The sequence below is a fragment of the Apiospora phragmitis genome (genome assembly GCF_038363925.1).
Source record: "Apiospora phragmitis strain CBS 135458 chromosome Unknown utg000002l:1.0-5516284.0:1.0-5523493.0, whole genome shotgun sequence".
Lineage (NCBI taxonomy): Eukaryota > Fungi > Ascomycota > Sordariomycetes > Amphisphaeriales > Apiosporaceae > Apiospora > Apiospora phragmitis.
Window position 1 is genome coordinate 1,956,643 of NW_027117400.1, and position 21,706 is coordinate 1,978,348.

Sequence of the window (21,706 nt, forward strand, 5' to 3'; positions counted from 1 at the left end):
GGTATGCGATATTCTCTTGCCCTGGTTCCAAGAAGGTCAACCGCCCAGACGACCGCATCGTGAACCTGGCAACGAAGATCTTTGGCAATACCTACTATGAAACCATGTCGGACGTTTATGGTGCGTTCTTGCTTATCGTTTCGATGCTCCATACCGTTCATGCTCATCATTCCGTGGGCTAGAGCGCTTCGAGCCGATGGGCCAGTACGTGTACGTCGACATTGACTGTCGGTCTCATGAGTGGAAGACGCAGCGAGACAACCAAGACCTCGTAAGTTTGGAACATTGAATTGCTCTTGGGTCTCCAAGCTGTTCCTGATGCTCATATGGGTCTAGGAAATCTACTGCGACGCGGACCACATCATCCAGCAGCCCTATCCGATAGACCCCGATGTCACCTGGTGGGACACCACGCGCTTCTGCCCCGTCGGCAACAACGCCCCAATCCTGCAACTCAAAGACCCCGCCTCCCATGCCCTTGCCGTATGTTCCTCCGCCGTGCCCGACGGCAACCAGGAGATGTTCCCGCCGAACTGGGCCGAGTCCTTCGCGTGGAACAGTCGCCAGCTGATTACTTCGATCGACCAAGGCTACATCTTCGGCCTCGAACGCATCCAGAAGGTGCTGTATCCCTCGTTGCTGACCCTGGTCAGGCAAGCAAGTGGAGAATACGGCCAGTACATGAAACAGATCGATTTACTCGGCACATTGGAGTTTACGATGGTACATGAGGCAAGTTTTCTCGTCCCTACACACAACCCCTCGTTCCCAGGTTGAGGTGAGGGCTCGTGCGTGTACAACTGATGCTGATTACCTCCCTCTGTTGCACTTCAGCCATCTCGTGAGATGCGGAAGTGCACTTAACTTAAGAGGATCCGATAGCTATGGATGGGCCAGCGTTATCGAGCTGCAGACTGCGCAAAACGCAGGTGAGACCATGTCACCAATGCCCCGCGGTCCTGCTTGGGAGAGTGTGCGGTGTGTATATTACAGGGAGCTAACATCCGACTTTCAGATAACCTCGCCATGTTCGCCTTGATAGTCCAGCTAATCCGACACTGGAACATAGATGTGGACGATGATGGAAAGCTTGTCCAATTCAGTTGATGAGTGAGTCTGGGGGCAAGTTTGAGTGACCCGGCTGTCCAGACCTGACCAAGGGGTAAAAGGAAAACTGATCGGCGAGTAGAGTCAACCTGTCCAGTATTGATTTGTCTATATCTCATTATTATAGACGAACGACAGAGATAATGACACTGTTTAACACAACTGAAAATGTGAAACCTCTCTTTCTTCCTCTCTCTTGAGTATCTCCCGAAAATTTAGATGTCAAAGACATAAGAGGCTCCCACATCACCCGGTTTGGTTCACTGGCTAATCCAATAACCACAAAATCTCGACTGCGGATCAAACGCAAGACGTGCCCTAGAAACCGATACTCATATTTATAACCAGCGTAACCCAATTCTGCCCATGTGGCTTCTTTCCCACTGACAAAAGTTTCGTTGGTGGGCCCTGGTCACTCAGTGATACCAGAGAAACTAGAGCTCAATATGAGCATATCAAGATCACCTCGAATGACCTCAAAGCCAGCATCCATCCCTCTTCTTTTTTGTTTGCTTTTCTTTCGTCTTGACCTCAGTTAGTATCCGATTTCATGTCGAATCATCTGAACTCCTTCAAGTCGACCCGGAACGTTGCCAACTCGCCATCATGCTCCGTCTACTTGCTATCCTACTCTGCCTGGTCGCCACCCTACTCTGTCTAGTAGTCTTCCTGCTCTGGTTTCTCAACGTGGCGGCGTTTATGGGCGCTGCCGCCGGGGTGATTGCTATCTTCGGGGCCAAGTCTCCTAATGAGGAACCTGAACGTGGCAGTCAGCGCCCTAACCCCATCAGAAGATGGGCACGCAAACTCGGGCGACGGTCGGGGAGCCGCGCAAATCGAAAGGAAAAAATTCAGGTTTTGGTAGGAGAGAATGCACGACTAGTGGAGGAGAATACGATGCTGCAGAATGCGAATCGGGACCTCCAGCGGGAGCTCCGAAGCAAAGACCTCGAACCTCCCAAGTATACGGTTGAGGACTCCAACAATAATCAGAGCGCTCCATCAGAACAGGCAACCCCGTTCGGGGCCAATGCCCGAAACCTGTCACCCAACCAGGTGACGGAGCTATACAAGAAAATAAACAAGAAACAACGCGAGACACTGCGGCGAGGCACGGGCGAAGCTAAGAGAAGAAAGAGACAATAGCAGCGAGGCACATACGACACGCCTTCGACAGTTCGACGACTCGAACACAAGCTACAGCGGGAAACAGTATCAGACGTACTTGAGACTGCGCCGCGACTTGTGTCGAAGCGGTGAGGAGGTGCATAAGAAGATTCAGCGGGATGAGGAAGGAGTTGCTTCGGAATTATGGCAAAGATCAAGATAGGCTTTATGATGCCTATTCGAAACTCCATGACGAAACGTGTGGGAGGCGTAAATGAAAGGATCTACGGGACATGAAGACGTGATGGGCCGGGATGCAACATAGCCATATAACATCAAGAAACGATTTTAAGCACAGGTACTGATGCCATTATGTACAATATCGTTGAAAATCCACTATGTGGGATAGTTAAATCAAGAGATCAAGCGCGAATGGTTGTGTTCTGGCCCTGAGGTAAATACTGGTAGATTTACCCCTTGATTTGTCTAAGAGGGCCATATTAAGTATCTAAGGGATATTAGTTTCCCAGTTCACTACGGCAGAGTTTCCCACAGATTCTGTAGGCCCACCCATATGTGTTGGATCTCCCCCCGTGAAATTGGAGATGATGCGTTCAAAGCAGGGATGCTACCATTTATATCGAGATAAGCAACGTGCAGCCGGCATGGCCACCCGAATAGATCATCTGTAAGAGTGTTCTGAAGATCAGACATTGTGGTGAAGGCGCTTTAGTCTATCGTATAATCGGAACGGATAGAAGAGGCAGCAACGATGGTGCTTAGGTTTCTCACTTTCCTTTAGCACTGCAGCATAGGCCTCTTCTATCAGTAAATATTCCTTAGCCACGCCGCTGCTGCCCTTGCCTTTGTTTCCAACGCTCGTTCTCGCCACGACCTGCGGTTCGCTGAACTCATCCATGTATTCCTTAACTAGTCGCGCATCCGCTGGCTTGGGTATCAGTTTCGGAGGCTGAATCTTGCAAAGGTTTTACTTTCAGTCAGATCCACCGCCGACTGGGAGAACAGCTCATCGTTAGATGGTAGCCCAGGAAGGACGGGGTCCTTCAGCGTATTCGGTAATCAGTTTGTACAGCAACGGCTGAGGCGCACCCGGGTCTGCCTGGCGCATGAAATGACGCGTGCCGCCGCTGAAGAAGTACTTTCCAGTGCCCCATCCGTAGGTGTGCCATCCCCATCCGATGTCTTTCAGGAGGAGACGGTCTGCCTCGGCCAACAGCCAATTTGACCCTGGCGTGAATTGTAGGTAGACACGGACGCGGTAGGTCTCTAATGCAATCCGTCGCGTCTCGTGGCTGACGAAGAACAGTACAGACGCTTGCGAATAGATGACGCCATCGATCTCTATGCAAGGGCGGACAAGGTGTTCGTCGCGGCTGAAGTCAATGGTGAGGACCCGCGGTATCGAGGCCAGTTCTTTCCAGATCTGAAGACGTAACTCCGTGGGAAGATAAGGGATGGATCGCTGCTGAATTTCTCGGTTGGTCTTCATAGTGCCAAGTCGAGTGCGTGGTGTGTTGGGGGCTAGATTGGAAGAAGCTGGCCACTCAACTGGTGAAGGGCTTCGCAAGAGTTGACGATGGGTGCATCGAGCCAGTAGACACTGGCCTATATGTACAAGCGAGTCTCTTGTTCTCTTCCTCGCTCTCTTGCTGGTGTCGCTAACGTCAACAAACCCATCGCTGCTCTTCTCCGTCTCTTTAACTTTGGAAAGTCGAGGCCATTTCAGCCCAGCAGACACGACAGAACCCACAACGAGCAGATTTATTCGAAGCCATCATCATATATGCCTCTAAAGCCCTCAAAACTGTCCATGTTGTAACCTAGTGCACTACTGAATTAACGATCCGCTGTGTGCCTTGGGGATCTTCTTCTCGAGCGATAGGCTCGGACTTGGTTGAACAGTAGACAATCCATGCTTTGACATTGCATTTGCGATCGAGCGAGGGCCAACCTCAACGACCTAGTCCTGCCTGTCTCTCAAACGAAGACAAGGAAAGCATTGCGCCATCCTAAATGAAGTTGCGATTTCTCATTGGCGTCATTTTGCCAAGGCGGTCGGTTGTCTTCTGTCTTCTCCTTGGTCCTTGGCACGCGGGTTGGCCCATTATGGCAAGTTCCACACGGGTGACGGCAGGCTGCAGTGAAGGCTTGGCTGTTATACTTCCCCCGTTGAACGACACACTTATGACAGTTGCATTGCGAATGGATGTGACAGTTATCAATTGATGGGTTTTACTGGATCTTCCGAGCGGCGGAGCCTAATCTCGTCAATTGATAGGTTACCCAGTACCCTGGGTAACCAATATACTTGGGCAAAGTGGGCACAACAAAGTGGTTCCCGCTGCCAAAACCACCCCATTTTCTTATTAGTGGATGGCTACGGTAGGTACCGTAAAAAGAATATTGGATATTTTTGTCGTCGTCGATGCTGAGAGCTCGGCTGGTGGAAACCTAGAGGTAAAGATAGATGTGTATTGATGGGAAACCCATCAGAAAGAAGTGATCCTTCGACATCATACTCTCCTTCAAATACGTGCGATACGTGCCTCGATCCAAGATATGTGCCATACACGCTGCACGGCTCGTATAACCGTACCAATGAGCTGTCGAGCGCACCAAACCACTGCACCATTGCGGCTGAAGTCTGATTTCCATGGCCTAAAATTGTTCCACCATTCTCGGAGGAACCTACTTTACCTAGCCTTACTTCTGTACTATATGTAGGTTAGGCCTGGTCTGTCTGTTGTTGCTCCTCTAACAGGCGGCACAGCAGCCTAAGAAGGTAAGCAATGAGCAGCTTGGCAGCGGCACAAGTAGCGTGAAAGTCCCCCGTCTTACGTGAACCTCCTATTCCCTCGTCAAATTTTTGTCGCGTCTGAAGCATCTGTCATTCATTTCCTCGGTTCAATCGTATTTTTCTGCTTCTTAGGTTCTTTGCTTTTTTGTCTTCTTTCTTCTTTTCTGTGTTCATTCCTGGAAGAGAAAGCCCATCGCTTGATGTCGCCATCGCCGTAACTGTGACGCAGGTCGCAAGCCCCCCCCCCTCCCCCTACCCCCCCACCAACCTGCAAGCCATGTTTCCTCTAGCGCAACTGCGCTCGAGGCGACTGCTGCCCGTCTTTGTCGGGGTGGCGCTCACGAGCCTGGCCCTGTACATCATCATCCGCCTGCTCGCCTTCGCCCAGCTCTTTGGCAAGCTCGGCCCCCATGCCGGCATCGAGATCACCCAGCAGGAGGTCTTCCGACTGCACAATGCCTCCGACGCCGACGATCCGCGCCCCGCGTTCCCGAGGATGATCCACCAGATCTTCCACAACTGGGCTGAACCCGGCAACCACGAGCTGCCCGAGGACTGGGCGCGCATGCGACAGACCTGCGTCGACAAGAACCCGGGATGGAAGTTCAAGGTACGTTTTTGATCTCTCGAGGCGATACCGCCAGCTATGAAGCATGTGAGAGAAGAAGAGCAAGGGAGGAAATATGGGGTGTAGAGATTGCAAGAAACGAAACCGCTGACAGCTGCTTTGTGGGGCTATTAGCTGTGGCATACCGAGGACTCGCGGGTCTTTATCGAAGACAACTATAACTGGTTCCTCCCGACGTACGACAGCTATAAATTCCCGATCCAAAGAGTCGACGTTATGCGATACTTCCTTATCCGTTACTACGGAGGCATCTACCTCGATCTCGATAACGTAAGTTGGGGGGAAATAGAATACATGCCGTGCGCTCTCGTTAGCATTAATTATGGGTATGGAGGGGCAACGATCGCTGACGGGATTTCCCATGGGTACACAGGGCTGCGAAGAAAGCCTCGAAGCGCTCCGCTACTTCCCCGTGTGGACGACGGACGGCGGCCTCGGCGCCCTGAGCAACAACATCATCGGCGGCCACAAGGACCACCCCTGGCTCGTCATGATGACGGACAACCTCATACCCTACCACTGGAACTGGATCATGCCGTACGCCATCGTCATGTACAACAGCGGCCAGTGGTACCTGACGGCCATCTGGGAGAAGTACCACTCCCTGCTGCGCGACGACGGCACCATCCCCGGCTTCGAGGGCAACGACTGGAAGAAGCTGCACCGAGTGCTCATGGACGGCCGTGAGGGCGCCGACCCTTGGGTGTTCTTCAACCACGGAGGCCACGGCGGCACGTGGGGCGCCGGCGATGATTGGCTCTGGGCCTGGCTAGGCCTGCACTGGATGGAAGTGATCGCCGAAGTGATCGTGGCCATCATCTTCTCCATCGTCTGCTGCGTGTGCTGTGTAAGATGTGTTAAGAGGCGGAAACTGCGAAATAAGGGATACCAGAAAGTCGGCGCCAGCGAGGAACTCGAGCTCGGGGAACGCGCCAATGGCGGCGGACGACGATCAACGGATCATGCCCAACCTGAATAGGGAACACGAAGGGAACACGGTCATGCACCTTTGCTACCCCTTTTTACTTCCAAATAAGCCAGGATAGCTGCAGCTCTCAAGCAGCGGCCCGACTGAGCTTTTATAGGCCGCGCAGGAGACTGCAGGAAGTAAGCACTGCCTCCACCAAGACGGCTCTCATCCCTTCCAGGAGCACTCCCTTGCATGCATGTTTCAGCGCCACCGATACCCAGCAATGATTTTACTAGCACCATGTAGAAATCGATTGGAACTCCCGCTACGGCGTAGGGCTGGGACTACTATTCAACCCTTGCCTTGGCAGGGTCATTGCCTCAATTGGCTATCGCTTCGATCAGGCTCGATACCAACCTTCCTGCGCGCGGAACAATTGAGTGCGTACTCCGAGCCCAAGCCTGGGGGATATCCTTTAATCAAGGATGGCCATTCGAGTATTTAAACATCATATAGGTGCAAGTTGAAGCGGGGGTTATGGACATGAAAGCGAAATCATGATGGCTTTGCGGGGTGGGCCTCATCGACATACATAGTTAACCCCCGATACGAAACGAAAGGTTGCGTGTATATAAAGATTATATTGTACATGATACCAAGCGAACCCAGACGTCTCTGGCATTGCCCGGTATATAGTCAAAACCAACAAGTTAACATATGTCTTTGGCCTTCGCAATGATCTACGCAAATACCGACCATGAGAAACATTTGAAATTTCTTGTTGTTACCTATTATTCATCAACTGCAATCGATGGTACGGGTATCTAGATCCAGAACAGCCAATTGCACCAAAAAAAAAAAAAAGCCCTCACTTCCTGCTCGAAACCCAACTGGCCGAGTCGATATACTGTACAGCCAGCCCAATCCTTGCTAGTCTATGTACTTAGTAGTAGTAGCCTTATTATTAATCTTCTCACACGATCCTGATATCCACAATCTTCCGCTTGTCCACCCTGATGAACTGCTCGCCCGTTGGGGATTTGACGAGAAAATCCTCCCCCTCCATGGTGCCGTACAGATAGCAGTCCCCGACCAACTCGTATGTGGCGTCCGCCATGGGGAGAGGGACGCTGCTATCTGAAGCGCCTGCAGACTCGCCGGTGGGCTCCTCAGCAGTCTGCTGCTGCTCGGCGACTGGCCGTAACACGTAGGGGAAGAAGCCGCCCACTAGTGCGACGATGAGGTCACCTGGCCGAACTCCCTGCTTGACACCGGGTGCGGGCGCCTGCCCTTCTTCTCCCCCCTGTAGCCGGGCAGGAAGGTCGCCCCGTACCACCTGAGATACGAGATTGGCCGCATTCGGATCGCGCGTCGTGAGGAATTGCTGGAAGGATTCCAGCATGGCTCTCGCCATGGGATCCGCCATCATCCGACCCAAGTTTGGCCTCGGCTGCTCGCCATCCTCGGTCTGGCCATTGTTGTCATCATCGCCAACAACATTGTCGCCACTACACCGCCCCCCTTCGGCAGCAGCAGTAGCAGTAGCAGTAGCAGCAGTAGTAGAAGAACCTCCCGACCTCCGTTTTCGCTCCTGGGACAGATTCCCGTCCACCGCCACGACGTCCTCAATAGTCGTCATGCCGAAGCGCCCGTCCTCGGTCCGGAAGAACCGGCGGCCCAGGGCAAAACCCCGGAGCAAGTTCTCGTAGCTCTCGCCCTTGCCCGTCAGCGGCACCAGCGACTGCGCCTCGGCGTTGTCCCGGAACCGGGCGCGGAGCTCGGGCGAGGGCGACTTCAGCTCCAGCGGGGTGCAGCCGAGCAGCGCCAGGATGCGCTCCTGTGCCATCATGCTGCGGAAGCTGTCGCCCACCGCGGCACCCGGGGCGCCCGCCCTGTCGGCGAAGCTCTGCTGCATCTTGTAGCCGCCGCTGTTGGTGACGAGCGAGCGCCAGAAGCGCTCGTTGCGCTGCTCGGCCGTCTCCCACGCCGCGGGCGCGGGCAGCTTCTCGAACTCGGCGTAGCAGAGGCGCGTCAGGTTGCCGGCGTCGAAGACGGGCGAGACGTGGGCGACGCGCGCGAGGCCGTAGGCCTGGACGTGGAGGGCGTTGTCGCCATCGTCGGAGATCGTGAGGGGCTTGACGGGCTGCAGCGCCTCCCACCACTGGCGGAACCCGCCGTTCGGGTTCCCTGTGTGGCCCTTCGGGTGGTTGGCACCGAAGTCGGGGACCCAGCTGGGCAGGTCCTTCAGCACCTTCTGGCACGGGGGGCACTCGCCGAACCAGACCATGAGGTCCTGCCGCTCCAGGACCGTGTACCGGGCCGCCTCGATGAAGACCTGCTGCACGGTCTTGGAGTAGTCGATGGTGGGGAGCGGCTGTTGTCCTTGTTTGTGAAACTTTACTCGATCGGAAGGGGTGGCGATCTTGAGCATGGAGAAGACGTTCTCCCGGGGGTCCTTGGCGCCGCAGTCTCGGGCCGTCTGGATCATGGGGAACAGCTCGATGCTCTGGCCGAGCCGCCGCCGCCGCTCCGCCGTCTCGATCTGGTTGGTCATCTCGAACCCCTTCTCAACCGACGGGAGAAGTGGTACGCCGCGAAAGAACTTGCCCCGGAAGAAGATGTAGCTCCGATGCGCCGCGATGTAGTTGGCCCAGCGGATCTTGCTCCGGCCGCAGACGACGATGGGCAGCTTGGCCAAGACGATGTCCGGGATGGAGTGGACCGACGACCAGTAGGGGGAGCCGAAGATGCCGTCGATGACCCGCCACAGCTCGAAGTTGAACGAGTGCAGGTCGTTATAGGGGCAGTCGTGCAGCCGCGTCCGGATGCCCTCCATCTGCTGCAGGGTGCAGCGCGCGAGCGAGGTGTCCTGCGAGAGGCCGACGTGCAGGCAGGCCTGCAGGTAGCGGTTGGCCATGTCCCGGATGGTGTCAAACGCCAGCGACGTCAGCTCGCCGTCGGGGCCCAGCCAGCACAGCGTCTTGTCGGCGTTGGACAAGATCTCGCGCATAACGGCGCCCTGCGAGTTGCGCTCCTCGACGTTGCGGCCGACCAGAAGGTCCGCCCATACTTGCGCGGCTGTTCCCGCCGGCGGAAGATGCGCAGCGCGCCCTCGAGGGCGTTGGGGATTTCTTGCTCCGCATCGTCCACCAGGACCTTAGCCGTGCCTTCGTCTCCATGGTCATAGGAGATGCATTCATACGACGTGCTGGCCAGAGGGGCGTCGGTGAGAGTGAGACGGATTGGCGAGTCAGGGTCAGCGGATGGTTCCAGGACAGCCAGGCGCGCTACGGCGGTGGGACTGTTCTGGCCCATGAGCCTGCTGAAGGGATTCTCAAAGAATGCCATGGTCCGATGTTGGGTCTAAAGGCTTATATTAATAATAACAATTGACAACAGTAAATAAAATGAAATCATCTGACAACAAGCCTCCGAAGAGCATACATATGAAGCCAAATGATGGGAATACCCCTTCTTTTGTCGCGTGGCGAATATAACGCCGGGCCATTGACGAGCTATTTGTAGCCGCCTCGCTGTCGCACCAAAAAGTGCTTTTTGGGAGGCCGTCATCTTGTGCTAGGTGTCGTCCAGCTGGGGCCTCTAGGCACGAAACCTGCTAAGTAGAGAGCTAGGTTAGGCGGGCTAGGCGGGCTAGGCAGTAGCCAGGGGCGGCGGGGCCTTGCACCTAAAGATCGTCCGTTTGGACCTTGGTTGCCTGGCTGCTAATTATTCCACAGAAGGCTTTCAATCGTTACTTGAGAGATGATGGAGTCAAAGTTTTGGGGTCAGAATGGTGTAAATACATCAGTGGTCTCATATTCTATCGTTCAATCTCTTTATCTCTCGAACCCATGCCCGGATCGTAAGATTGTTGTTGGTTGGTTGGGCAGTACGCGAGATTTGCTCCCAAGGGTCAAATCCTGCAGCTGCAACTATGAATCCCGCGTCCAGTGGCACCTCCTTACTTCAAGGGCTCGCATCTTGCCCCTGAGCGACAAATCCATTTAGCCAAAGCACGAAAGTAAATGAGGCCAAGTGAACATCAACCATCAATTCGCACCGGTAGCATCTTAGATCTAATAAGGATATTTTCTAACAAACATAACATGTTCAAATCGCTAATGCCCCCTTCAAATGACGACCGGGTCCGAAGGGAGCGGCTGCACAAACATACCCCGCCGCCGGGGCTGATCAAGCTGCGTGTCCGACAACCGCGCCGCCTCGGAGCCTCTCTTCAGCATCTCCTTCTGGTACGCGCCCAAGATGGTCTTGATGGACTCGGCGTCGTTCTTGTCCTCGATAGACGCCAGCGCCCGCGCGAGGTTCAGCGCGTCTTGCATCGCGTGGCAGCCGCCCTCTCCTCGGAAGGGGGTCATGGCATCTGGAAGAAGGGAAGACGTGTTATGATCAGCACTCTCTGTATTTTGGACTTTTAAGGGGTAAGAGAGATGTATGTGGTGATTTACGTGCAGCATCGCCCAGCAGCGTGACCCGTCCCGCGGGCAGCGCGTCCTCGTCGAGTATCAGCGTGTAAATGGTGATCTGCCGGGCCAGCATGCCCTCGACGGTGGTCTCGTCGACGGTGCGGCGGAACTTGGGCGGCAGCGCGGCAGTGATGCGCCGGGCGAAAGCGAGCAGTTCCTCCTTGGGCGCCGTGTGCGTCCAGAAGGTCTCGTAGGTGTCGTCGCGGGCCACGTCGGGGTCCGACCACAGCAGCGAGAAGTAGTAGTCGCCGGACTTGCCGTCGGATCTGACCTTGTTGAGGCCGACGAAGAGGTGATACGTCTTGCCGTCGTCATCCTGGGCGTTGGGGAGGTCGACCATGTAGGACGAGTGGGCCACTTCCAGCTGCTCGACGAAGAGATTACCGGACAATGTGCATTCGCCGTTGACCGAGGCCGTCTTGTGGCGGACCAGCTTGTCTTCGCCTTTGAGGAGGTGTTTTCTGGCTGTGGCACGTGAAAAAGGGGGAAACGATTAGCCGGCTACTAGCGAGAGCAGAGGGTTTTCGTGGACTGAAGAAAAACGTACTGGGACTGTGAACACCCTCGGCGCCGACGAGGATATCTCCACTGGCTTTCGATCCATCCTTGAAGTGGACAGTCACGCCCGCGTCGTTCTCCTCGATGTGCACAGCTTGCTTGTTGTACTGCACGGTGATCTTCGTGGACAACCATTCTCGGAGATGGGTGCGGTTAGCCCGGAACCAGTGGCCGGAGCCGTCGTCCCGGTAGCCGAGCTTCTCGCCCTCCGCCGAGTCGTAGAAGGCGATCTCGGGCATCAGCTTCAGGGGGTTCAGGTGGTTGACCATGCCGAAATCCGGCATGTCGTTGGGCATGGACGCATGGAAGTCCTCGAGCATACTGACAATGCGATCTATTAGTACCATGCATATACCAAAATACCAGCGGGACTCGTCGTTACATACGTATGAAGTCCTACAGCCCAGCCCTGAGGCTGATTTTCGTCGTGAGCTTTCTCGAAGACCTCGAACGAGACACCCTTCTTGCGCAGAGCTTGGGCGAGCGTGAGGCCCCCAAGGCCAGCACCGAGTATCAGCACATGCGGTGATTTGGACGAAGTCGTCATCGTGTAGTAGTTGGATATGTAGATCACGGTGGTATCGGAATAGATGTTAGTTGGAAATGCTTGTCGGAAGATGTGTTTTGGAGCTCTATTATCGTCTGTGCGATTATGCGACTCTTATTATATAACCATTCCATTTCGTTTTGAGGGGGTCATCGCGAGTCGATATGCAGCTCGCTTCGGTATACGATTCGATTTGCGCAGTCATCTCGCTGAACACATCGGAACGCACATTCGCAAACTCGGCGCGCCCCCGCGGCCCGCGCTTTCGGCAAAGTGCAAAAGTGCGAGTACTCCGCGAGAGTGGAGCAAGAAGTCACGGAGAAGGAAGTCGTGGCGCCGCATAGACTTATCCGGGCGCCCGACTAGCCAATCTTGTTCACACCGCATTTGCTGTGCCAGTGTGCCACAAGCGGGCCCGACGTTGCTTGTTTGCAACGCCCGTAATATCCCAGCCAGACTTGAGAAGGGGGAATGTGGGCGGTGGGGTGATGATTCATCGTTTTTCCCCAACCAAGCCAGGCCTATCAACTAGTCTTCCCGTCTTAATTTCCCTAAAGCGGCAATTATGCCGTTCCTTTCGAATCTGGCTCAAAATGCCAAGTCTTCCACCCCAGCCCAAGAAACGAAAGACTCATGACGAAGCATGGATCAACCCGAAATTGATACTGTGATGTTGCTTCGCGGTTTGTGGTCTATCCGTAGACAGTTATCGGCAAAGTGAAAAGGACGAAGGCCGATGGTTTCACCTTGCGTAAGGTAATTAGTAGTGTATCGCAATATCCAGCCATTGGGTCGCTTTGGGGCGCACAACCAAAGCAAGGTACCGATCTGATAAAGACCCCAAATCGGTATACTGTTTGTCTGTTGTGCTTCTGGTAACGTCACACTGCATTGCGCTTTACCTGCTAATGCAGTAATTGCAACGGGCACTAGTTAGCCCGTCTTCGGCTCCCCGTGTAATAAGGTTGAGTAGTGTCGGCAACTTCGCAAATAGCTTCTTCCGATGATGCTTTGTCATCATCGATCCATCCAAAGGATTTGGCATCTTTCTTATTGGCGATTATCATGGCCTCGGCCGATAACCGTACTTTTGATGCTGCTCGCCGTGTCTTCCAAAGCTCCGGTCTACTTTCCAGAGTTTCGAAGCTTTTGTTTTCCCTGCGCTGCCTTGCCGTCGAACCCAGGTTAGTCAAAAAGCTCCCGTCCACGACCGAGGACGTATTTCAGTCTTCTGAATAGCTCTGACGTATCCGGATCTTGGAGGGTGTCCATGAGAAGGGTTGTTAAGGGGTTGTCCGTGATTCTTGCTGGCCACGGATAAGTCGGTCAGCGTTACTTAGGTATTTATCTTCCATTGTTAGTGAGAATGTGTATTCCCATGAGAAAAACACCATCCGTCGTCAAGAGGGAGCCAGCAGCCAGTAGCCAACGACATGAGAATGATTACTTCCTTTAGATGATATGCAACTTCGAATACCCCAGCTCGAGGATCCTTTTAAGCGGCTTCGCAGCTGTACACATGCTTCGAGAGCTGATCGATCATCACGTCTCCGAGTTCCCCCGCGGCGTCTGGTTGGATGCGGATAGACGCCTCCTCGAAATGAAAGACGGGGCAACTCTTAGCAGAGGGGGTGTAGAGGCCGTCGTCTTCTAGTCGATCGGAGAGGACTACTTTCAACTGCTGCTCGGGCTTGTCGTCAGAGATGATGCGGAGGCTCATGTGCCAGCTTGGGGTTCTAGACAACAGGACCTGCATCATCTCCCTCCCGGGATGCAGATGTTCTGCTGAAGGTATCTCGACGCATTGCTTGCCCTCTCTCAATACTGCAACCTCGGGGAGTGCCCAAGTAGAGTCGGGCAGTTGTTGTGGGTTATATTCCTTCCTCACGATCATATCGAGAAACTCTCGTGGGAGTTCCCAAGAGGACCCTTGGCGCCGTTGTCTTTCCTCTGCCTCCAACTCAGATCCGCTATCTGACGGAGCAGTGCTTTTGTGCGAGGATTCAAGCCCCCGGTTCCCGATGCCCACGTCTTCTGCCCCTAGCTATTCCTCACTTATGCGCTGGTCAGAGCACATGTAAGGTAGCGGACTCGTACTCCAGTCGCTTTAGCCATTTGGCAATGCAGGTTCATGAACCATGTTTATATTCCTAGGGACCTAGGGGGTAGGCAAACATTTGTGTTGATCGTCCAAGACCCGCATGAGGGTATCATTCCACAAGAACCAAGAACACGTCTACAGATGATTTAAAGTTTCCACTGACATCTGAAAAGCTCTTCTTGCACGTAAAACATAATCATTGATTTGAGTTTTCGAGTTTGACTTCGTCCTGAAGCTCGTTACCCGTACCCACATAGTGTGTTTCTGCGTTTCCTGTAGTTGCTTTGAGCAGAGAGCATATCGCTTCGCCCGTGACTGGCTGCGTATTCAATGAAGATATTCCTGCGCATTGGTCATGGTAGTGTTGGATTGATTAGCATCATCATCACGAGCTCTTAGACGTATTAATTGCTTCATTGCAACTAGTCATGAAAAGCAACTCAATTCTGAGAAAGATCAGATAAATGGTGGTCGAACGAGGACGTATGAACCAAGCTTCAGATGCAAGCATTGGCAGTTTGGCAATACATGCGCTAAAAGTGCTTGTGCTTATTCAACCTCTCAGCGCAGCCCCTTCCCTACCTTACGGGGCGGCCCATGCCCGTGGTTCATGAAAGGCACAGCCGCATTAGAGCCTCAATTAGCTAGCCAGGGGTAAGAGCTTGCACTAGCTAGCCACAGCCTACAGGGTAGGCAGTAGGTCGTCCTAAGAAGAGAGGGATGAGAAATCTTCCACCGTTCCACGGTCCTGTGAATCTCCCGTCATGTCCGTGCAGCACCGGAAAAACATCGTGTGCAGGACCCGATCCGACTAATTCCAGTCACCTGCGAGTCGCGAACGAGCCGACTGACGTTGTCACTCTATCTGAGGTTCTTGCAGCGTGTGGTGTGAGATCCTAGCATCATCTAGCGGCACAGCTGGGCGCCGATCATTTGTCAAATGTTGCCAGGGAAGGGTGCTTTTGAGCCGCAGATCAAGGATGGATTGCTATTCTCGGCCAGCAGCCAGCAGCGAGCTGCCAGGGCAAAATAGATTTGCCGTCAATCAGCCAAGGAAAAAGAGATACAACAAGCCCACCGTCGAGCCATAGCGTCAGAGGGATGTCAAGGCTTGCGGCGGTGTTTCATGTGACATTGGCAGCATTGGGCCAGTGGCAGAAGCCGTTCGTTCGGTCGTGGGTGTGGAGTTTGGGGATTTGCGACTCAACTGTTTCAGCTTCCGTCGTCACTCGTGTGGACCTTCATCCGTCCGACCAGAGGGTCCCTGCTTGTCACGTCGCATCAGAAAGCATGTGGCTTCTTCCCTAATAAAAGAACTCGAACTCTTTTTGCCAGGAACATGCGTCGAGCTGGTTTCCCCTTTGTTGTTGTTGTCGTATTCTTATTTTTCTATCTTTTTTACTTCTTGATGGCCTGGAGTCGACCTATTAGGAGGCGGAGCAGTTAACTAGCTGCAATTCACCAATCCAATCGGACGAGAGCCCCGAGACGCAAGCCGTCATGTTCTTTTCGAAGTTTTTGTTGTTCGTGTCGGCAATTGGGAGGGTTACGCAAGTCGTGGGGGAAACGCCGGCCGGCTTCACACCAGCCACCGACACGGATTTGATCGTGACTTACGGCCAGGTCGCGACGCAGAATGGAGCCGAGGTAGCCGAAGATGGTACGGGTCATATCATCCAATCCAATGCCATTCAGGCAGCGCGATGCTCAATTGAATTGAATTGACTAACGCGATTTGCAGCCGTCGCATCCCAACCAGATCTGGCGACAACATCACAGCTGTCGGGGTCGAGCTACGCCGTCATCATGGTCGACCTGGACATCCCCGTGGACACGGAGCCGCACACCCTGCTCCACTGGATGCAGACGGGCCTGACACCCGCCACCACGGCGACCGCGGTCACGACGGGCGACGGCACAGCTAGCGTCTTCCCGCTGCAGAACACCAAGAACACCCCTGCGCTCGCCGACTACGCCGTCCCGGCGCCGCCGGCCAAGAACCCGCTCAGCCACCGCTACGTGCAGATTCTCGTAGACACGAGCGACCTCAGCGCCGAGGGCCTCGAGGCTCTCCAGAACGCCACCACCACCCGTGTTGGCTTCGATGTCGCCGGCGCGCTCGCCGCCGCAGGCCTCCCCGACAGCGCCGTGGTGGCGGGCAATTCGTACAGTGTGACGAACCCTGGGCCCGCAAAGGCTAGCGAACTCAAGCGAGCGGTGCCAGAGACGCGCAGGATGGTGATGCGGGCGCCGGAGCAGTGGGATGCGGAGTGGAAGGTGCGGAGGCAGGAGCAGCAGCAACAGCAACAGCAGACCAGTAGGGATGGCGGAAGCAAGCAGCTCCCGCCAATGTCGGCGAAATCAAACGAAACAGTGTCCGTGGGCGTCTTTGAGAGGAACGGGACGATCATCATCGGCGTGTTTCCGGGGAACAAGTCGCTTCCGTCGAATGGCACGGCTCCGGGCTCCGGTCCAACCGTGCCCGTGGTCGGGGGCGCTCCGCCGTCATTACCCTCGAGCGTGGGCTGGACAACGGGAGTGGTCTGCTGTATACTAGGTTTGATGTTCTCGATATGATATTAGAAGCTTACTTAATCATTGTTCAATACCTATAGCGAATATGTAGAATAGCCGTATGTGTCACACCTTTTTTGACCTGTCGCATTGTGAATGAGGATGAAAATGTGCGAGAGTTGCAAGCCCATGCCCTTGAGCGGGAGTGATGACGACCGCGATGATGATCATGATGCTCGACGCCTAGGCGGTTGCCTTGTGAGGAGACGGTTCCCACCCGGGCCTTGAAGAGACACCACACCACGGTAGATCGAACGTGCAGCAAGTCCACAGTAACCCTTCAAAGTCAAGTAGCGGGATCCCGCCATTTCACTGTCCCCCCTTCTTTAGATGGATGACGAAACTCAGCCCTGCGATATACATGCACCAAACCCAAAGCGCACGTCGTATCCAATGGCTAAGGCGCCTACAGACCCGAGGGAACGGATGGACTTATGTAGGACTTGATATCGGCGATCCCCTTAACGTTCATGGGCGAGCATACAGGCGGAAGTAGGCGGAGGCGTTAGCTTACGTAGAGCACGTAGTATTCCCGAGTTACCCAGGATGTCGCTCGTAAGGGTGCGCAAAGGCAATACCACCCACACCAAATACCACGATATATGAGAGGGACGGAACGATAGCGCGAGAAAGACAGGGGGCTACCAAGTGTAGTTGCACAAGTAAGCGCCTATCTTCCACGCAGCTTGCACGTGGATTGTGCTGACTTCTTCTATTCCGGCGCATCCCATTGATTCGCTCGTTCCCGAGACTGCTTCGAAAAGGAAGGTGAAATCTCGCTTCGCTTCCCCAAACTCCCCAAAATGACCGTTTCGCCTAAAGTCCTGTGCAATGCGTTGCAACGCTCGCTTACCGCGTATGCCAATGTACCAGCCAACACAGTTCCCATGTACGGTATCTTCGCCAATCATGGGTTTGATGGATGAGTGATGTGTGTGCGTATGTGGGAACCCCGGATGGCTGCCCCCGAAGAATGCGCATAAGGTTGCCTCTCATTGGACGAGTGGGCGCCGACATAGTCATGGTGTGCTGGCCTTGTGTAACCGCAATACTCAGTCTCAGCTATTGTCAGTGGCATGATTAGCTAGCTGTTCTTCCCTGCCAGTCGTTCTTTTTGTGTAACCAGCGCGGCCACCAACCCCTCCCTTCTTCCCCTCTTCTCGTGTTGTGGAACCACCCATTTTCGGATTCTGACAGTGGGTGGCAGTGGATGGACAGCCAGCCCAGACGCCAGAGCAACACGGAGAGCGGCACGCCATGCACAAAAGGTCTAAAGCTGCACTAGCAGTGATGGCTTGCCCCTTCCCGTATGTATGACGTTTCCCGTGCCGTGGTTACCCTGTTGTAGGTTCATTATCCATAGATTGTAAATTGTATGGAAATAGCCCGGAAACAACCCCCCGCCCGCGCTCACTTCGGCGAGGGCGCCACAGCTTGGTTGAGTTGCACTGCGCGCTAGCTGTCTTGGGTGGTGCGAAGTGGGCACAGCACCAACCCTCACTCACTGCCTCCGCAATTGAGGCAGCAGTATTTTTGTATGTGCATACAGGGAGATAACCCGTTGCAATTAGTAATAACAGAACCAGACCTGCACGTCACTGAAGGCAGCCATCAGGTTGTAGTCGGATTTGCCGTCTGACAAATCCACGTAGTGTGTGTTACGTGGTACGCGGCAACCTTTGGTCCGGAAAGCGTTGTCAGAAAGTCAGCACCGTAGGTATTCCTCGAAAAAGAAGGAGGGTTACGGTTGCGTGGTGGTTGGCCACGTGCCAGCCGTTACACAAAAGCAATACCTCCCTTACATGAGAAAGGACTCTGCGACTGTACTGACATCCTTGCCACCGCCGCTTGTCTTGTGTAACCAGCGGCTTTAGTGGCTCCTTATGTCCGTGCCTGCGCGCGCAATCACCCTATTTTTGGGGGCCAAGACAGCAGTACCTTCCCTGTCTTTTTTTCGACCCGGTGGAAGATTCCGTCATAACCTGGCCATATGCAAGTGGGTTCTTTACCGCGGCACAGCAATTTTCATGTGGTGTCAGTGTGTGGCTCGTCCGTCGACCATGTGCTGTCACAACGACTTAGATTCATATTGCGCGAGTCGTGGATACTACCTATATAACCCACCTGACTATCGTTGTCGATTATTGGTCTGCTCGTTTAATAGTGCAGTGGGACAGGGTATATTGGTACATCTCGAGTACATCTCACCGTCTGCCTTAAAATCAGGGTCTAGACTACTGAGCCTAGAGGGCTGAAGGTAATATTATATATATATAAGCATGTCTTAAGTATTATATTAAACCTAAGACTATTATAGTAATTATAGTATTATATATATATTTAATATATCACTTCTAGCACCTAGGAACTCGGCGTTAACTGAATATGTCTAATTATATTAAGGGGTATCTAATACGAATATTGACTCAGAGAGGTTAGTGCTAGAGCCTCGGTCTCACAGAATTCCATGCCTATCGCCGGGTCCAAGGCGTTGTATATGGTGTCAAGCTGCTCAGGATTGCTCCAGTTGCGAGTTGGAAATTTGGGGTGCAAAGGACATGGTAAACGGTTTAATACGACGTCCGCTTGCGCCAGGTTCAAATAGGTCGGACTATTTGCATGATGATCCCTGAATAGATCTAGCCATGAGTTAGCACTTGAATATGTGTCTGTAGTGATTTATCAATGCAGGACTTACCGGCCATGAGTCTAGGAAGATACCAACTCTTCCCGAACTCTTCCAAAAATAGGAGCAGTGAAGATTCGAGCTGAGTAAGGCTGCCCGGTGGAACATGCGCATCGGGCTCCGACTTTTGAAACAAGTTGAGCACCATGAGAGCGGTAAATGCACTTATTGTCACGATTGGGTTCACACGGGGTGGCAAGTGCTGGCCCCAGTGTCTGACCAGCATGGCAATCTCACGGGAAGTCTCGTGTAGTGCTGCCCAGTCGCTCGTCCACTCCTCGCTACCAACAGTCAGGCCAGTCGGCATATAGACTGCCTGCCGCACCGCATGGTAGAGCAGCACGTTGAGGAGTCGCTGGTTGTACTCGGCGTCCGTTTCTGTCTGCAAGGCATTCCGCGTCAAAGAGAGATAATGGGGCGGCAGTGAAAGCTTCAGCGAAGCAAGGTCGTTCTTCAGCCGAGCTGTCCGCAGCATGAGGCGCTCCGCCCCCTTTTCTGTCCGAAGACGCACAAGAGTGCCGGCATCACGAACCGTTGCTGCCATGATCATGTTGATGTTTATGCCCGATGTGTGTCTTTGTGTAAACACCTCTTGCGTAGTTCTCCAAATGTTGCTCAACTCCTCCGCCAAAAACAGCTTTGGAAGGGTGTGAAAGGGGACTTCGGGGCTAGGGCCATCCAACGGTCGTCTCACGAGAGCAGTATTGATGCTCTCGTGGTCAACGATCGTGCAAGCTGCAGATGCCGCGTTGACGTAGCTGTCGAGGGTGAAGACACACCACCATGCATAGCGCCAGTCTTCTAGTTCGTGTTCTGTTGCCAGCCGCGTGTCGCATGCCGAGCAGAGATTTGGGTTTTCAATTTGATTTAAACCCAGCGCATGTGCTTTTCTTGTGAGTCTGCTTACCCTCATCCAGGATGTCGTCCCAGGAAACTGGCCGAATTCGTAAAATGCCATAATGCACTCCAGTCTGAAATGGCTCAAGTTGCCACGGGAGAGGTTGAGATCCTCGTCAGAAGTAGTCGAGGCAAGCAGAGAAGCCAAGCACATGTCAACGCAGTCAGTTGTCCAACTTGGGACCGTGCCCCTTATTCTGGCTGTCATGGCGGCCATGGCTACAATGAGCTCGACACTGATGATACCGGCTTCGTATTGCTCCATGAATCTGTCTCTGTGTAATAAAGGCAATCCCGGGTTGATCTCATCAAAGTACGTACATAGCCTTCCGGTAAGTCAGCAAAGGTTGAAACAACGACATGGGGACACCAAGAAATTTATCCAAGCACGCCAACTTACAGACTACGCTCTTCATATGTGTCCAGCGTATAGCCCGGAAACCTGCTGTGGTCCATTGCTAACGGTACACCGAAAGGTGATGAAGCGGCACTGAATTCGGCAGCATCAAAAGTCACCAGGGAGTCGCGGTGGCTACCATTGCTGGTAGGGTGCATCTGCGGCGATGGAAGCCGTGTCGTCGGTGCTGGGACAACTGCTGAACATTGTTAGCGATGACGGCTGAGCCAGTAACATCCATGCATAATGCAAGCGTACTTGTGATGCTGATATGATCAGAAGGAGGAGTCAAGGCCTTGTTCCGCCGGGCGCCGCGTGGCGGGCCCGGCTTTTTCCTCTCGGTGGAATAGACGCATGAGAAGCCGCCTTCAGAGCAGCGAGAGCATTGTGGCCGCTGGAGATCGCCTGCAATATTTATTACGATATATTAGCCAATTTATCCGAGAGTTGACGTTGGAGAATCGCAGGCAAGACGAACATTTGACCTTCTTGCTGTTTTCAAGGTAACACGATAGCCAAGTCAGTGTGGGTTCTCTCAACTAGAGGAGTTGCTCCGGCTGGACTGAGGTTGGTTCAAGGACTGGGTCTGACATACCGGATGCACCGATCGCATACGCGCCCGTTCATCATGATGTCGTTCGGCTTCCGGCTATGCACTCTCGTGTTGGACGGCATGGTAAGTAAGTATGCAAGGCCGCTCTCAAGTGATTCGTTTGTCGATCAAAAAGAATAGTTAGAGCTAGCAATGGGTATATGATCGGAGAGTGGTCTCAGAGGCGATATCTCGGGGACGTGGTGGTGTATTTCAATGTAGCGGAATTTTTGGTCCGAGGATCTGTGTCTGGACCCGGTGCATACATATGTAAGCAAGCAACGAACTTGATGCAAACCG

General features: G+C 53.7%; 9 protein-coding genes across 9 annotated transcripts; 4 read left to right on the forward strand and 5 right to left on the reverse strand.

Annotated features, from left to right (window-relative positions):
- Positions 1-104: 104 nt before the first annotated feature.
- Positions 105-1,107, forward strand: PG994_001431 (uncharacterized protein; the record flags this gene model as incomplete). Its single annotated transcript, XM_066852840.1, has 5 exons — positions 105-120; positions 183-271; positions 337-723; positions 773-971; positions 1,016-1,107. 5 exons carry the CDS (start codon positions 105-107, stop codon positions 1,105-1,107), a joined length of 783 nt encoding a protein of 260 aa, XP_066720981.1.
- Positions 1,108-1,713: 606 nt separating this feature from the next.
- Positions 1,714-2,253, forward strand: PG994_001432 (uncharacterized protein; the record flags this gene model as incomplete). Its single annotated transcript, XM_066852841.1, has 1 exon — positions 1,714-2,253. One exon carries the CDS (start codon positions 1,714-1,716, stop codon positions 2,251-2,253), a length of 540 nt encoding a protein of 179 aa, XP_066720982.1.
- Positions 2,254-3,247: 994 nt separating this feature from the next.
- Positions 3,248-3,724, reverse strand: PG994_001433 (uncharacterized protein; the record flags this gene model as incomplete). The annotated part of the gene is made up of 1 exon (XM_066852842.1): positions 3,248-3,724. One exon carries the CDS (start codon positions 3,722-3,724, stop codon positions 3,248-3,250), a length of 477 nt encoding a protein of 158 aa, XP_066720983.1.
- A 1,585-nt stretch (positions 3,725-5,309) lies between these two features.
- PG994_001434 (uncharacterized protein) lies at positions 5,310-6,639 on the forward strand (the record flags this gene model as incomplete). Its single annotated transcript, XM_066852843.1, has 3 exons — positions 5,310-5,642; positions 5,775-5,930; positions 5,995-6,639. The coding sequence occupies 3 exons, from the start codon at positions 5,310-5,312 to the stop codon at positions 6,637-6,639; spliced, it is 1,134 nt and encodes a 377-aa protein (XP_066720984.1).
- Positions 6,640-7,543: 904 nt separating this feature from the next.
- On the reverse strand, positions 7,544-9,918 carry PG994_001435 (uncharacterized protein; the record flags this gene model as incomplete). Its single annotated transcript, XM_066852844.1, has 2 exons — positions 7,544-9,648; positions 9,672-9,918. The coding sequence occupies 2 exons, from the start codon at positions 9,916-9,918 to the stop codon at positions 7,544-7,546; spliced, it is 2,352 nt and encodes a 783-aa protein (XP_066720985.1).
- Positions 9,919-10,700: 782 nt separating this feature from the next.
- On the reverse strand, positions 10,701-12,159 carry PG994_001436 (FAD-dependent monooxygenase cctM; the record flags this gene model as incomplete). Its single annotated transcript, XM_066852845.1, has 4 exons — positions 10,701-10,951; positions 11,037-11,498; positions 11,602-11,933; positions 11,999-12,159. The coding sequence occupies 4 exons, from the start codon at positions 12,157-12,159 to the stop codon at positions 10,701-10,703; spliced, it is 1,206 nt and encodes a 401-aa protein (XP_066720986.1).
- Positions 12,160-13,654: 1,495 nt separating this feature from the next.
- PG994_001437 (uncharacterized protein) lies at positions 13,655-14,053 on the reverse strand (the record flags this gene model as incomplete). The annotated part of the gene is made up of 1 exon (XM_066852846.1): positions 13,655-14,053. One exon carries the CDS (start codon positions 14,051-14,053, stop codon positions 13,655-13,657), a length of 399 nt encoding a protein of 132 aa, XP_066720987.1.
- A 1,707-nt stretch (positions 14,054-15,760) lies between these two features.
- On the forward strand, positions 15,761-16,837 carry PG994_001438 (uncharacterized protein; the record flags this gene model as incomplete). Its single annotated transcript, XM_066852847.1, has 2 exons — positions 15,761-15,920; positions 16,002-16,837. The coding sequence occupies 2 exons, from the start codon at positions 15,761-15,763 to the stop codon at positions 16,835-16,837; spliced, it is 996 nt and encodes a 331-aa protein (XP_066720988.1).
- Positions 16,838-19,243: 2,406 nt separating this feature from the next.
- Positions 19,244-21,444, reverse strand: PG994_001439 (uncharacterized protein; the record flags this gene model as incomplete). The annotated part of the gene is made up of 6 exons (XM_066852848.1): positions 19,244-19,473; positions 19,533-20,686; positions 20,818-21,013; positions 21,073-21,219; positions 21,293-21,306; positions 21,410-21,444. The coding sequence occupies 6 exons, from the start codon at positions 21,442-21,444 to the stop codon at positions 19,244-19,246; spliced, it is 1,776 nt and encodes a 591-aa protein (XP_066720989.1).
- Between the last annotated feature and the right edge of the window lie 262 nt (positions 21,445-21,706).